The sequence below is a fragment of the Epinephelus fuscoguttatus genome, linkage group LG23, assembly GCF_011397635.1.
Source record: "Epinephelus fuscoguttatus linkage group LG23, E.fuscoguttatus.final_Chr_v1".
In the NCBI taxonomy this organism is placed as follows: Eukaryota; Metazoa; Chordata; class Actinopteri; order Perciformes; family Serranidae; genus Epinephelus; species Epinephelus fuscoguttatus.
In genome coordinates this window covers 30,947,850-30,961,040 of record NC_064774.1, presented here as the reverse complement: position 1 = coordinate 30,961,040, position 13,191 = coordinate 30,947,850, and the positions used below count along the sequence as shown (strand labels likewise).

At 39.5% G+C, this 13,191-nt stretch overlaps 2 protein-coding genes across 2 annotated transcripts in view; both read right to left on the bottom strand.

The window, feature by feature from the left end:
* The window catches only part of LOC125883459 (uncharacterized), a 42,930-nt gene extending 39,412 nt beyond the window's left edge, over window positions 1-3,518 (bottom strand). The window contains exons 1-4 of the mRNA XM_049567745.1: window positions 3,417-3,518; window positions 3,163-3,283; window positions 2,741-3,053; window positions 98-297 (exon numbers count right to left, since the gene is read on the bottom strand). Coding sequence (XP_049423702.1) covers window positions 98-297; window positions 2,741-2,975 — 435 coding nt within the window. The 5' untranslated portion in view covers window positions 2,976-3,053; window positions 3,163-3,283; window positions 3,417-3,518. The remainder of the gene's footprint in view (window positions 1-97; window positions 298-2,740; window positions 3,054-3,162; window positions 3,284-3,416) is intronic.
* Window positions 3,519-7,667: 4,149 nt separating this feature from the next.
* Window positions 7,668-12,728, bottom strand: rwdd (RWD domain containing 4). The gene is made up of 6 exons (XM_049568030.1): window positions 12,560-12,728; window positions 11,778-11,858; window positions 11,441-11,550; window positions 10,437-10,587; window positions 10,170-10,278; window positions 7,668-8,575 (listed from the first exon to the last, which is right to left on the bottom strand). The coding sequence occupies exons 1-6, from the start codon at window positions 12,581-12,583 to the stop codon at window positions 8,511-8,513; spliced, it is 540 nt and encodes a 179-aa protein (XP_049423987.1). The 5' UTR covers window positions 12,584-12,728; the 3' UTR covers window positions 7,668-8,510.
* Window positions 12,729-13,191: the final 463 nt, after the last annotated feature.

The window sequence follows — 13,191 nt, the reverse complement described above, 5'->3', positions numbered from 1 at the left end:
AACAGAGAGTCAAACATTCATCATCTGGAATAGAAACATGCTGTTTGATGAAAATCTGCACTCTTGTAGTGTCAAATAATACTACACGACATCTTACAATAAAATTTGGACCCTGGGTTTCCTGACATTGCCGGAGATTCTCCACATGCAGCTCTACAGTGTCGTGGCGTTCAGCAACAGGTGATCCTACCCCCCAGCGGAGGTCAACCATCCTGAAGTCGTAGCCTCTCTGCTTACAGTACAAGTACAGTCTGGGATAAATGTTCTCCATGAGTGCACTTCTTTCTTCAGCTGTATCTGAATAAAACACATACACAAGTGGAAAAGGTACTTCTTCCTTTTCCAGCATGTCAATAGTGACTGAATCTGCTTTATAAAACACAGAAAGACACATTCTGAACAAGCAATAACGTTACAGCATCACTTTGCATTTAACATATATATGATTATAGTTGTCACATGGTGCCTATATGTGTCTCGGCTGCCTCTGTTTACAGGTACATTATTACAACCTCCTCCACTGTCACCTTGTTTGTTGTTAACTGAAACTTTTGACTCTGTCCTCATAGTGCCAACTATTAGCTGTGTCTATGAGGGCAGTGACATTCATGGCATTTAAAAAGAATTAATGTATTTTCACATGTAAAGGGAGTACCTATGAGCCTTTAGAGGTGCTGGTGGGCAGATACTGTTACTGTTAAACGCTATCAGGCTAGTTGTTGCCATGGATGTAGAAAGAGAACTGGATAGAGCTTCAGAGGCGGGGCCCCGTTCATTCCTATAAAAGCTGCTCTGTGACACATGAAGCAAAAAATATTTAACTTCCGTGCCTAAAGGGACCAGGATCTAAAATGCTTTAGTCATGAGGCTCTTCTAGACTTTCAAAATGTTACTGAACCATGTGGATCAAGTCCCAGAGGGACCTTGTGACCCTCAAAAAATGCATCCACAGATTTACAGACATGTTTTTCGCAATGCAAGTCCGTGGGAAAAAAGTCTCTCTGGGCCCAACAGAGTGCTGCAGCAATGACGTTTTTTTGTAGGTGACCTGGAAATTAGTGTAAGCTGTGTTTGGCGTTATTTGGCATGATGACGCTCTGTAGTCTCATTTAGCCACTTGTTAGCAACTGTCTTTTTTAAGACACTTAAGGCTTCAAAATTCACAATGGGATATTAACTGATGTATTTTATGTCATAGAACAAAACATGAAATTCTTTTCGGCTTGTGTAACCACAGACCTTATTTCAGGCATCTTAAGAAAAATCCATTCAGTGCGTTTACATGACATCAGAGAAAATCAATTCATTGTGTCAGTCTGACTAAAACCGGACTTTTAAATTAGTGTATAGGGGGTTAGTGCGACTGAAATCATACCAAATCCAATTTCTAAAAGTTGGACAAACACACCCAGACTAACAAGCTGAAAGGGAGCATATTGCCACCTATGGTAGAGGACATACTTCAGCCAATAAACTGATTCCCCTCGCGTATTTGTATACTGGGACAAGGACAGTAGTCCAATTAAATGGCCTATTCGAGCTATAACCATAACTCCACTTAACTGCGCATGTAAACGTACTTAGTGACTTCAAGACAAGGGAACCGGGAGTGGCAAAATGTTAACTCATTTACAGGTTTTGGGACTCATTCCTGCAGCACTCTACGGCTTCACGATATATCTGGAAGTTGGAATCCCACAGTTTGGCCACTCTGTCAAATTGGCTTCATTAAAATTATTATCAAAAGACTGCTGTTGTTCCTGTGGGCTTGGCTGTTATTCCCTTTGCTACGCTAAGCTTATGCTACGCTAAGCTAAAAGCTTACTGGCTCCAGTATCATATGAATTGTAGAGACGTGAAAGTGGTATCTATCTTCTCATCTATCTCTCCATCAGAAAGCCAGTAAGTGTATTTCCCAAAACTTTTCCATTAAAATCAACCATTCAGGGAGAATTGATTGAGCATTAAGCTTTCTTACTACTGTGGAAATCCAGAGTTCTCGCGAGAGCACAATTTGAATTTGCTCAGCGAGTCACTCTGGCAATCAGTAATGATGCTCATTACCTATGCCCATGAAACCGAGCTGCACCAATCACATCAGTGTATCTGATATAGGCGGGCCAAAGGCAAGCTAAACAGATGACGACAGTGCTGCGACGACGAAGTACGGAATCAGTCAGTAAACATTACAAGATGGCTACGGATGAACATCAGTTGTTTGAAACGGCTTTGGCCGCTACAATGAACGAGTTAGACTTGGCTTTTTCTCTAAAAGAGGAACAGAAGATGGCGCTCAAGTCTTTCCTTTGCAAGAAGGACATTTTTGCTGTTTTGCCGACCGGATACAGCAAGAGTCTAATCTACCAGTTAGCTCCGCTGGTAGCTAAGCGTATACGTCGTATACGCCCGGTGTATTGTTCTGATTGGTCGTAGTGTTATCCAATTGCGTGCAGTGATATTTACAAATGCATGCTTGGTGTCGTCCCTCGAGTTGGGCCATTTGCATTACTCATAGCCAGACCCTAAATCTTTCTAGATTTGGGTCTGGATTTCCAGACTACTTTCTTACAGCAATGCTCTGTATTCACATTCATACAGGCTCAAATATACCAGACAGACTGACTTAAAACAGTCATTCAGAGTGATCCCAAATATAACTTGATGATTTTTAAACACCTGGCAGCCAGCCAGAAAAGGTTCTCTTCCACGGTGTGTGCATGTCAGATTTGTTCATTCTTACCTTTGTATCCACCGCATATGTAGATCATGAATCTCTTCTCTTCAACATGGAACAAAGGCTCCTCTTTTCTCTGGATCTCACTGGTTGTTGTACTGCACGACAAGTTTGTCACTGGGAGTTTGCTGTTACATCTTTTATCCACATCATCTTTGTTTGACCTAACAGACAGATAAGCCCCACTGTCTGCCTCCGCAACATGACCTTCATCTTCATCCTCTCTGACTAGAGCATCCATGCTCCTTAATAACTTTGTTGAGTCCTCAGTAGTTCTCCCATATTCATGTAGGTTTAGTAAGGACTTGGCAGCTTGAACCTGTTAAAACACATTTGGACGTTGATGAATTTTGGAAAGGTCATTTGGTTGGGTACTACTCTGTTTAGAAGTCTCTTTATTTAATTTAAAGGATGGAGTGGCTACTTACATGTACAAGCCTATAAAGGACGCACCTTGAACAAATGGCCTTGGTGTAGTATATCACTTAGCCTGTCCTCTAAGTATGGATCATTTTGGGTTTTGCCTGTTTGCTGCAGCTGTACTTGAAACTGGAAACAGACAGGATAACGCAGCAGTGAAAACCTCGAGATTGCTTTGGTGAAAAATGAATGGTCAGAGAGCAAAAAATGTATCGGCAAACATTTAGTGCTTCAGCGCTGGCTGTTGGCCTGAAGCACTTACTCTGAGGTGATTTATAGTATTGGACTCATCCTTCAGTTTGGGATCACAGCCCTTCCTGTTTGTCCTCTACAAATTAAGAAAAAGAGAAGACATATGGATGGGTATGTTAAGGCCTGCAAACATTTCCAAACAGGAATTAGTCGTATTTAAGTGGTATTTGACTTTACTCTGAACTTATGATACTGTACATAAAGTTTGTTGGTTTGTGAGAGACCATTTTAAAATCTTATTTTAAATGGGTAAAGTCAAAGCAGAGGTGGCCAAGATATCCTCACTTTAACTCCCGCTAGTGGTCGAGCCAAACCCTGGATCCTATATTTACCATAATGCAATGTAATAGCATCCTCTGTTAGACCTTCCCTTTCTTGTAAACGTCCCATATTGCCATGACCCCAGTTTATAATGTATACTTTCTGTTGTAGATATGTAGCCTTCAACTCCTCCAGAACCACAAAAGACTATGACCTGTTCTCACCCGTGAAGTTACTAGCCTACCTCAGGGTGATTGAAACTGCAAAGAGTCATACCAGCTAAGCATTATTGCTGAAATTGGTGGACTTGTCATCTTACACTGCCATGAACTTGGTAAAGTTAATCTCTTTCTTGACAGCACTATTTAGCACCTCAGCAACAGCATTTATGAGATCATTTTGAATTCTTCCGGATGTCCCTGTAAAAACTGTGGCGGCCCCAAAATGGTGGTGTCCCCCCAGACATATATTATAATTACTGCCTAAAATTCATATCTGAAATGGGAAATTACAATTCAAGTATGTCTGTGAAGATTCTAAGTCATCCAGGTCATGGTAATCATAACTGCTATATAACTGCAGACTGCAAGCTCATTTAGAACTGAAGAAGCGTCTTGGATGACAGGCGATACGTCTTCAAGAAATGCAAGCAAGTCCAGTTGCCTACAATATAACACTTATGATTACATTTCTAGCAGCCACAATCATTTTTCATACTTCCACACATACTTACTTTTTGTAATGATAAAACATATGTTCGACAAATAATAATTTTTCTGTTTTCATTCCTTTAAGGCTCATTCTGGTTGATAATAATTCTGTAATACTGTGACACTGTGAAACCACAGTATTTTCTGAGATGGTTATTGTGCAGTGAAAAATGTCATATCGTTGCAACCCTAATCACTTTTGACTAGACGAAATGTAATTTCTATATGTGAAAATATATTTGTAACATATATATTTTTTACCAGTTATTTTCAATTCACAGTTCAACTTGTCAAAATGTCGTTTTGACACAGTTTCACTAGTTAAGACTAAATCACTACTTGTCAACCTTTATGATCAAAAAGAGCTTGCTATAGAGGACTAGCAATATGCATCCAAGAAGCTGTGACACATTTAGATGACATAAGAAATCCTATTAATTTCTGGATAAGTTGCACACTGAACAAGTGATTGAATTCAGACACTTTTCCGGCACACTTCAATTCAACTATGGAAAAGCAAACTATGATTTTGATTTTGACATAGAGAAGGCCCAGACAACCCACTATTGTAAAAATGATTTCAGGCTGGACCAAAGTGGTGGATGGACATTCATACATACAGCTCTTACATAATAATACCTATGTATACAGATCACCTGACACAGTGAAGTTGAGTCACTGTTTATAGGTGGAAGTGTTACAGCCTCTTTCTCCTCCTGCAAGACAGGAAATGGACAATATCACTTTTCTACAGAGACTCATTTAGCTTTCATGAAATACTGAAATAACTACCTAAAGATACACATCAAAAATTATGTGTATAAACATCCTTACAAAATTGTAAATACCTCACATTGTGGTGACATTTAACAATAAGGACATAAGGACTTTAATAGAACAGTCATGATGTAATAATGATTAACAAAATAAAAGGCTTTTTTGGTAGTTTTTTCAAATAGCTTTTAGCTGCTATGCTAGTGCAGTTGATTAATGGCAGAAGCCTTGACAAACAATTTGAACAAAATGGTTTATTTTTTTTCAACAAACAAATAGCCAATATGATTTTATTGACAACTAAATCTTCATCACGTCTTAAAAAATAATATGTAAAGACAAGACTTACTTTCTGCTTCTTTTTGGGAAAAAGCCCATCTCTGTAGTAGGTCCACATTCTTTCACCTCCGACCGATATCAGAGACTGCATCTGTCAAGCACTATATATGAAAGGCCAAACTTCCGGTTGCATATTTCAAAATAAAACATTTATAGCGCGACATCTAATTCCAAAATAAGGGAGTTATTTCGGTGAGGCAGCATAACAAGCAAATTGTTTCCCTCTAAAATATACCAGTTATGTATGTATCTGTGTTGTAGTTTACATACAGCCTTTAGCTTGTCCATTCAGAATGTGGCAGAATTAATTTTAACTGGTCAGCACTGACATGCTGTCTCACACAATTAGTGGGGATATATAATAAATGTGATTCAGTATCAGATGTTCTCCTACATGTGGTGTGTTTTAGAAATTACCAGGAGAGTTTTCTGGTCTGTAGTAGGGATGTTCCCTTGGTGCAGTCCCACCCCCGCTAACCCATTATGACCAGCCTATAAATGACTGAAAACACATTTTATTTATTCACTTACCTTATTTGCTAAACTTCCTGTAAATTTAGTGTCCACCTGTTTCTATTCGGTGACGAAAATAATCAGATTCAAACATATTTAGTGTGGTGAGTAATATTACGTATCTCACACTCTGACAGTCACTTGGACTCACTTCAATATTTATTCCACAGACCTTCATCAGGAAAATTTTTTACAAAAAACCAACAGCAGCAGGCTGGTTTAATATACAGTGTATGACACCAGTGCCGTTTGTCCATATATATTCTACCTGATGAGATAAAGTATAAGTGATGGACCTTGTGGAGAATTTTTGATTTTTCACAAGGTTTGTTGTGATTTTCTGGTGTGCAAGAACTTGCAAGCAGTGAGTGTTACCTGTTAAGATATTAAAGGGATAATCAGAATCAGAATTTCTGAAGTGGGGTTGGATGAGAAACTTATCCATAGTGTGGTACATAGATGTCAGCCAGCACGCCCCCAGTTTGGAGAAGCAGACTTGAGTCCGACATGGAAGCTATGCAACGTACTGCTGTAGAAGGGGGCAGCAACAAAATGTAGTCACCTATAAAAAGGTTTCTATAGAAAATCAATATCACTTTAAGTGTAGGCTATATTGAGAGTATTTTCATTGCTTAACCTTTCCATCAGACAGCCCGGTCCAACACAGAAGCTGTTAATGGTGTCAGTTGCCCCATCTATGCTCTTGTTAAAGTCACCAGATTCCATTGAGAAAACTGATTTTTGCTCGCTGAACACAGCAGCTGCTGGTCTACTGCTGCTTCAAACAGTTAGTTAGATTGTGTTATTGTGTGACTTTGGTGTATCCAATCTTAACTTTTAAAATGCCAAAGTCACATCGTAACACAAAAAAGAACTGAGGCAGCAGTAGACCAGCAGCTCCTGTGTTCAGCAAAGTTTAAACATTGACTCAATGGAGTCTGGCTTTGAAGACTGACGTAAGGGCTTCCTCATCCTGCTGAAAATTACTGACAGAAAGGTAAAGCAGTAAAAATATTTAAAATACAGCATATACTTCAACTTGATATTTTTAGGTGGCTAAAATACATTTTGTTGCTGACCCATTCACATTCAGAGATTGCTTAGCTGCCATGTCAGACTCCAGCCTGGTTCTCCGAACTGCAGACATACCGACAGACATCTACTGCTTGTGATATACTGTCTATGGGTAAATATATCATACAACCCTACATTAAAAAAAATTGAACTATGCCTTGAATCTCCTAAGTTTTAACAGAGTAACTGAAGAATTTCCACTCCTTTTCAGATCACTGAACTTGAGACTGAGACTTTTATTTTGAAGGCAGAATCACTCAACTTCTTTTGTGACTCCAGTGCAATTTTGTGACTTCACACTTTGGGATAGGTGCAAAATATTTCGACCCTAATGTACCCAAGAGCCTCCACCGCTATAATGTAATACAATAACTGGTTACACAATTAAGTGCTTCACTTTGAAGGCAGTTATTAATCTTTGCCAGTGGGCTCATGCCTTTACGGGAAAGTTTGCAGCTCTAAAAATGATGGGACATTCATACACAAAACCGCTGCAGGAGAAACTAGTTATTCACATGCATCAGTCACTCTTGTTCTCTTAAATCTCACACACTTCAAAGTAATGAGAACTGAAATTATGAGACAAGCAGTTGACCAAATTCAGTTTTATTTATATATAAAAAATTTAAGTTTTTCAATTCATAGGGCAAAAAACATTTGTCAAAATAAGAAAAGGTGAAAGGATTAACAGCTTGTGTGTTATTAAAAGTTTCTCTGCACTTTGACACACCCATTTAGAACCACAATCCAACACTTTCAGCTCCAGTACCTGGCTCCTGGGCCTGATCTCAGACTGACTACATGGCAGTGACAGCAAGTTATCCCCAGCACACTCCACCCTGACGGATGACTGAGCAGAATATCTGTGTGCTAACTGTGCATGACCAAGAAAACCTGATGATATGTTCCTCGTCACCTGGCTGTATTCCACAAACACATAAAACACAACAAGAGCAACAAGTCATTCCCAACTCAAAGTCTCAGTTTGTGTGTGAGTGTGTGTGTGTGTATTTCCTGAAGTCCACCTTTACCCAGCCTGCTTTGGTTCTCAGGGTGGAAGCAGCCATGTTGAGTGCTAAATGTTGAAGGATTTGAAGGCATCTAGACAGGAGCAGCAGCGTCAACAGGCCGCAGTGAGTTCAGTCTTCACTGACACGTCCTTGTACAAAGCAGCACCAGGTCACTGTTTCCTAATCATCATCTTTTCCTCCTGTTTTACTCAGCTACAACATGAAAACACAAGGAAACAATGAGACATGGCATTTTGTGAAGGATTTCAAAGGGGTTTTAATTTAGATGGTTTTTACTTACATGCTGGAGGATCATCAAGTGTTGATGATGAGGGAGAAAAAGACAAATGAATATAGTCAGGTTCATGATGTATGTCACTGGAGGCATAAAGCTGAATAAGGGCACCATCTTGTGGAGAGAAGTTAAAATACACCTACTTTGATAACGTCAACCCAGTTCCAACCTCTTGGCAATTCTCCTTTGTTATCTGAAAGCAGAAATTATTATGATGCGCACTGTTATCTGCTGAATAAAACACATTCACTACTTACTTTAAATTATAGTGGCACGCCAACATATTCAACAGCTGAAGTCGAAATGAATTTTCGGAAAATATTTATGAAATGCTGCATGTGTATGTGATGGAATGATGCAGCAAATTTAAACTTTTCTTGGGTTTAGGCTGGTGTTGTCAAAAAAATCAAAACTTATCGATTCTGAATATTTCAACGTATTCAATACTCATTTTCCGCAGGACTGATACACCACCTCCTGTCAACTGTGGGTACACAACTTCATGAAGTAGGTCAAAGTTGAAGCAGGAAGTGGGTCTGTGAACTGTAATGGATGTTTCCAACTGACAGTTTAGGTTGTAATTTTAGCGTTTGCCTTTGTGTTCTCTTCCCAACAAGTTTGCCGTTTGTTGGTTTGCTCCAAACCTGACATCTGATCGTCTGAGTGCTTGTCTGTCCAGACCCATCAAACTATTTTTTAGTGATGCCACTGTGTTCCCAGATCTCAGCAATTACACTGATGAGTAGAAGGTTAGAGATTACCAGAGCTACAAAAATACAACTCAAGTTGTAATTAACTGTATTAAACTGAACATTATGTGTACCTAACATTACTACTGGCCTTCTTACAAAGTATAACATGTTTTTAGACTGCTCCTGGTTTCCAAATATGCAGGTTCAGTTTAAATATCCAATGCAAAGTTAGGGTTTTGGGCAACATCATCACCTACTTGCATGGTGCACAGAGAGAGGAAGTAGTTTTATAGTGTCATTACTTGGCTGAGAAAATGTTTGACCAGTTTCACATGTCAGTCTAGGTTAATTTACATACACACACACACACACACACACACACACACACACATACACACACACTCTGCTAACAGCTTGAGAGAGACCCACTGCCACTGGCGTTAGATCGACGGCAGCACCACATCTCAGCCACTTGCTTCAGAAACAACTTCTGACTGGTTTCACAAAGGCAACAACGACGGCTAACAACAATACCATCACAGGGAGGGATATGATCCCATCAGAGCCCTCCTTGGAAAAAGCCCAACAATTAGCTTCTGAGCTTAAAAAAAAAAAAAAAAAAAAAAGTACGTCTTTCGGTGTACCGTTTCAGAGATATTTAACGTTAATAACATTATGTCATATACGACCCTGCTGACCCCAGAGTTAACTGCTATAGTGTTGAGCCCTGGCACCTCTTGTATTTCACGTCAATTTGCGTTTTTTTTTTTCTTAAAAATGAACTGGTTAGTTAAGGGTTAATCAGTGTCAAGCAGGCAGAACCTTTATAAAAACCAAATCTCACAGATGTGGAAATGTCTTTGAGTAAGTTATCCATCATATAGTTATTGCATATTTTCCTCATATTGTGCAGCCCTAGAGTCCAGCTGGGGGAAAGGAGAGCAGCGCACTGAGACATGAGCAGACTGAGGTAACAAAATATGGTAGAGCACAGTAAAGAAAGGATCAGATTTTGATAAGAAGGTTTCCATATACAAAAAAAATAGCCCTTTAAAATGGAAGACTGTTTCACTGTGGAAAGTCTGACTGATGTACCTGTTCTGTTGACCATCCTTCTCTTCTGAGCTTTAGTCAGCTGCTCCTTCTTCTTCTCCTTCTTGGCTGTTGAGGCGGCAGTCGTCACCTCACTGCTGGATGTCAACGTCTGCAACAAGAAATAATTATTTTGTCAAAATGTGATGTCGGGCTGTTTGTTCAACAATCATTCAAACACTGAGGAAGAAGAGCACCAATCCAGGGATTGAGACGCAGGACTTTAAAACTGTCCTGATGTTTTTAGTCAGAGTGATGAAATATACTGACCACAGCAGTGACTACAGGCTTGTGGTTCTCCATGAGGGCCTCCTGGTTCTCCTTGGCCCACTCAAACAGAGTATACATCATAGCAGTGCCCAGGTTAGCCTCCACCTGCTCCTCCAGCTTTGACAGGATCAGCTGCTTTGTCTCTGCAGAGCTGTTGTTAAATCAGCGTAACAAAGGAAACAACATGAACATCACTAAAATGATGTGCCCAACAATAACGGTAACACGCTGTTACCGTGCACTCGAAGTAAACAAAAGCTGGCTCTTCATTTAGGCTTTTTTAAACACATATCATATTTCTGCTGAAACATGTCAGATTATGTTTAGAAGCTGTTATTGGTGGATTTTCATGGTAGAGAGTGCCAATATTCTCCATTACAGTCATTCCCTGGCTTCAAGTACACTGCCATCATACATGTAGCTACAAGCTAATGTCAAAGAACACATAAACTTGGTTGCTGATGTTGTTCATTTCTCCCAACTTTGGATGATATTCCTGTTTGAACATTTCCAATTGGGTTTAGCAGCTTTTACTGATGATTTTTCCCAGGTGAAAGCGCCGCTATTCTCTGTTAAAGTCACTCCCCAGCTCCAAGTACACTGCTACATGTAGCTACATGCTAACATTGGGGACACATAGTCTTGGTTGCTGATGTTTATTTCGCCCTGATTTCGGATCATATTTCTGTGTTTAAAAGCTTTTTTGGTGATTATTCATGGTTGACAGTGTCGCTGTTCCCTATTACAGTCATTCTTCCACTACAAGTACACTGCTAACATACATTATGCTACATAACTTCAGGAAAACATGTAAAATTGGTTGCTGCTGTTGTTAATTTCCCCATGATTTTGGACCGATAAGAGCAGACTGGGCTTTTTTGGGAGGCAGGCCTGTAATGGCAAAAGATGCTAATATTTCCAGATTTTGATGTCATCTTCTAATCTACCATCAGTATTTCAAATGTAGAGTAATGCATAATTACGGCGCTGTGCTTGCAACTTACATTCTGTTGTTGAAAAAGGCATCAAGGGAGATTTGTGGGGCCGTCTCAGGGTACGTCTCAGGCCATGTGATGTCCAGGATGAACGCTTTGGTGTCCTCAAGCTCTCCTATCTGTTTTATAACATTAGAATAGAGAGTAAGACAAAGCTCTGCTACATAATTCATCCCAATAGTGTGGTGAAGGTCATGAAGTAAAAGAGAAAAACATTTTTTCTGAGTTTTTTCTTCTTAATTTGATGTACATGCTGTTGAAACAGGGTGCTGGGGAAGAACAGGTTACGGTCTTTTTTCAAGCAGGCATGGACAGTACAGGGAACAGTACACAGGACAGTACTCACCCTAAACTGAAAGGAAACTGAGCTGATTTCCTTGAAACACTCGTCTCCCTCATAGATGGAGCGAAGAGCCTCCAACTCCATCTGTGGTTGGAGAGGAGAGTGAATAATAGGTGGTTAGTCAGCTGACTACATCAGCAGCAGCTTATCCTGATAGCTTCCACGTACCAAACACCATTCTGAAATATGTTAAATTACTCCTGACACCGGTATGCAGCACAGAACCACAACTCAAGACTTTACACGAGATAATGATGACCTATTGTTTTAATCGGCATACATGTAATCCTCAAGATATTAACTGACGACCATAAATTCAACCTTTAACTTGCTATAACCCTCTTTGCTCACGTATCATTTATTACTGCATGGTGGTAGATGACTTCAGTATTTCTAATATTTACTTTGTATCATGTATTGTTTGACAGATACCATACACACCGAATGAATTTAAGGACGTTTTATATTCAGACCAGGTCTTGACTTTTGGTTTATGTTGCACATATTCCTCCATATAGTTTAACACACTTAACTTGGTACACTTTTGAATGGAGTTTGGCGTGACATTTACTCCGTCATAAACGACGCTTATCTGGGCTCAACAACAGCTACAAAGACACCTGACAGTCTGACCTGAGCTCTCGTGCATTAAAATAAAGCTGACATGTTGACTTGTGTTGTTGTGTAACGAGCACAATGCTGCCTAAGCTCGCCACGCTAGTGTCAGGTAGTTAGCAGTTAGCCGTTAAGAGCTAGCCTACTACTGCATCATCATCCATTCATACCTCTTGATCCTCGTTAGCTGTCATGATTATCCTTCTGTCTCTGGACGATATACTCTCTGCGTGGAGTGTGAGACGTATAAAAGAATACAAAGTTAACGACCCATTTTTTCTTACTGAAACTTTACTTCCCCAACTGGTACTGCCAGTGCCACCATCTTACACGCATGCGCAGTTGGGCACTCTACGTGAATTCAATCACCACATCATTAGTGGATGGAGTTTGCTTACTGTAATAATAATAATAATAATAATAATAATAATAATAATAATAATAATTTCAATCAATTTGTAATATATGAATTCTCTATATTTGATTATACTAAGTAGGTCTACATGAAAAATAATTAGGTTTGTGATACTAAAGGGCAGGGGCGTAGCACCAAATTCTGGGCCCTAAGCATTCGCTGTCTCTGTGTATCCTAGTGAAGGGGTGGAATAAACCATTTTGCACCTTTAAGGGGTGAGAGAGCTTCCACTATTTTTCATTCAAAGTTCTTTCAACTTTATTAAGCCAGTTTAGGGTAGTTATGTTTGTTTGTTATAATTCATTGATCCTCACAGTGTTTTCTACATCTATTTTTTTAATCATATCATAGAAAATTACTGTACTAGTACTACTGAGTTAACTATAG

What these genes read in the sequence shown, in the direction of transcription:
- rwdd (XM_049568030.1), bottom strand. Translation starts at nt 12,583, where the DNA reads ATGACAGCTAACGAGGATCAAGAG. An exon ending in CAGTTTCCTTTCAGTTTAGG is followed by an intron (nt 11,551 to 11,777) that starts GTGAGTACTGTC and finishes GTTATAAAACAG; the next exon opens with ATAGGAGAGCTTGAGGACAC. An exon ending in AGCCTGTAGTCACTGCTGTG is followed by an intron (nt 10,279 to 10,436) that starts GTCAGTATATTT and finishes TTCTTGTTGCAG; the next exon opens with ACGTTGACATCCAGCAGTGA.